This window comes from Perkinsus marinus (genome assembly GCF_000006405.1).
Source record: "Perkinsus marinus ATCC 50983 genomic scaffold scf_1104296933670, whole genome shotgun sequence".
Lineage (NCBI taxonomy): Eukaryota > Perkinsozoa > Perkinsida > Perkinsidae > Perkinsus > Perkinsus marinus.
In genome coordinates, this window is record NW_003215074.1 from 283 (window position 1) to 1,489 (window position 1,207).

Sequence of the window (1,207 nt, forward strand, 5' to 3'; positions counted from 1 at the left end):
TCATGCCCAGCTGCTCGACTGGGATACACTTGCTACTGAAGAGCTCATTGAGAAGGTCCAACAGTGGTACACCGATATAAGGTCGAAGGTATTTTCGACACCCCGAGCTCTTAATTTGTCTACTCTCTACATTTTCTGTGACAGCTCTAATGCGGCCTGGTGCTCTCAAGTGGATTGTCCCCTCATATCAACTGAAGTCGGTCCTTTATACGTATTGAGGAGCGTTGCTGGTGTTTATGGACCTCATTGTCGATGGTCCATACCTAAAAAAGAGCTGTATAGCCTATGGCGGTCAGTTCGCCTATGTGGGGATGTTCTAGAGTATGTTGATAACGTCAGAATACCAATATCTTCTATTATATTCTATACCGACTCGGCAATTACTCTATGGCGTTTGAAGCGTCCAAAGTTGGATGATGATCTATCGCGCCTGGAGAAAAAATGGGTTAAAGATATAAGATCAGTTTGCTCGAAGTTATTCGGCAAAGGTTTAGGGGGTAAGGTGGTGCATGTGAGGTCTGCCAGATCGATTCTACTACTGTGGTCTTGGCTGAAGTAGCACGTAAATGGGCATTGGGGTCATCGTTGGTTATCTTCGACCCAGCTGTGTCGGCACTACCTTCTAAACAATGCGTCGATGATTTATCTGGCCTACAGTGTATGACCATTATCACCGACTCGACTAATGGCAGTGAGCCCTCCACACCACAGCCGGTCATATCTGAGTCTGATCAGCATGTTGATTGGGCAGAACTTGCCCGAACAAACCAGAATTCATCGTCCTTCCTTACCGCTCTTCGAGAGTTTCTACTACATAGGAAGGTGCCCGATGGTTGTTCTATTCCGCATCGAGTTCTCAACGATGCTTCCAAGTTCCATACGGTCGAGGATGGTATATTATATCGGTGTGTAAGATCAACTTCAGAAGGTCAACCTCTACACCAAGTGGTATTGGACCCAAAAGTCGATGATGAGGCAATGATTAATCGTTTGATTGACCACTACCACAATACTACTACTCATCTGGGAGCTGAAGCCATCGCTCGTACAATTAAGATGGAATATTAGTGGCCTAGGATCAACTGTTATGTTCGTAATCGTCTGCGAACATGCGATCCTTGCCAAAGAGTTCATGCCTCTGTGGCCTGGCGCAAGACCGTAGGGTCTCTACGGATGAAGTCTACTATATCTGGTCAAGTGCTTGGGT

At 46.1% G+C, this 1,207-nt stretch overlaps 1 protein-coding gene across 1 annotated transcript; it reads left to right on the top strand.

Moving 5' to 3' along the window:
* The first annotated feature begins 448 nt into the window (after positions 1-448).
* Pmar_PMAR023155 (hypothetical protein) lies at positions 449-1,207 on the top strand. Its single transcript, XM_002785161.1, has one exon. It carries the CDS (start codon positions 661-663, stop codon positions 1,066-1,068), a length of 408 nt encoding a protein of 135 aa, XP_002785207.1. The 5' UTR covers positions 449-660; the 3' UTR covers positions 1,069-1,207.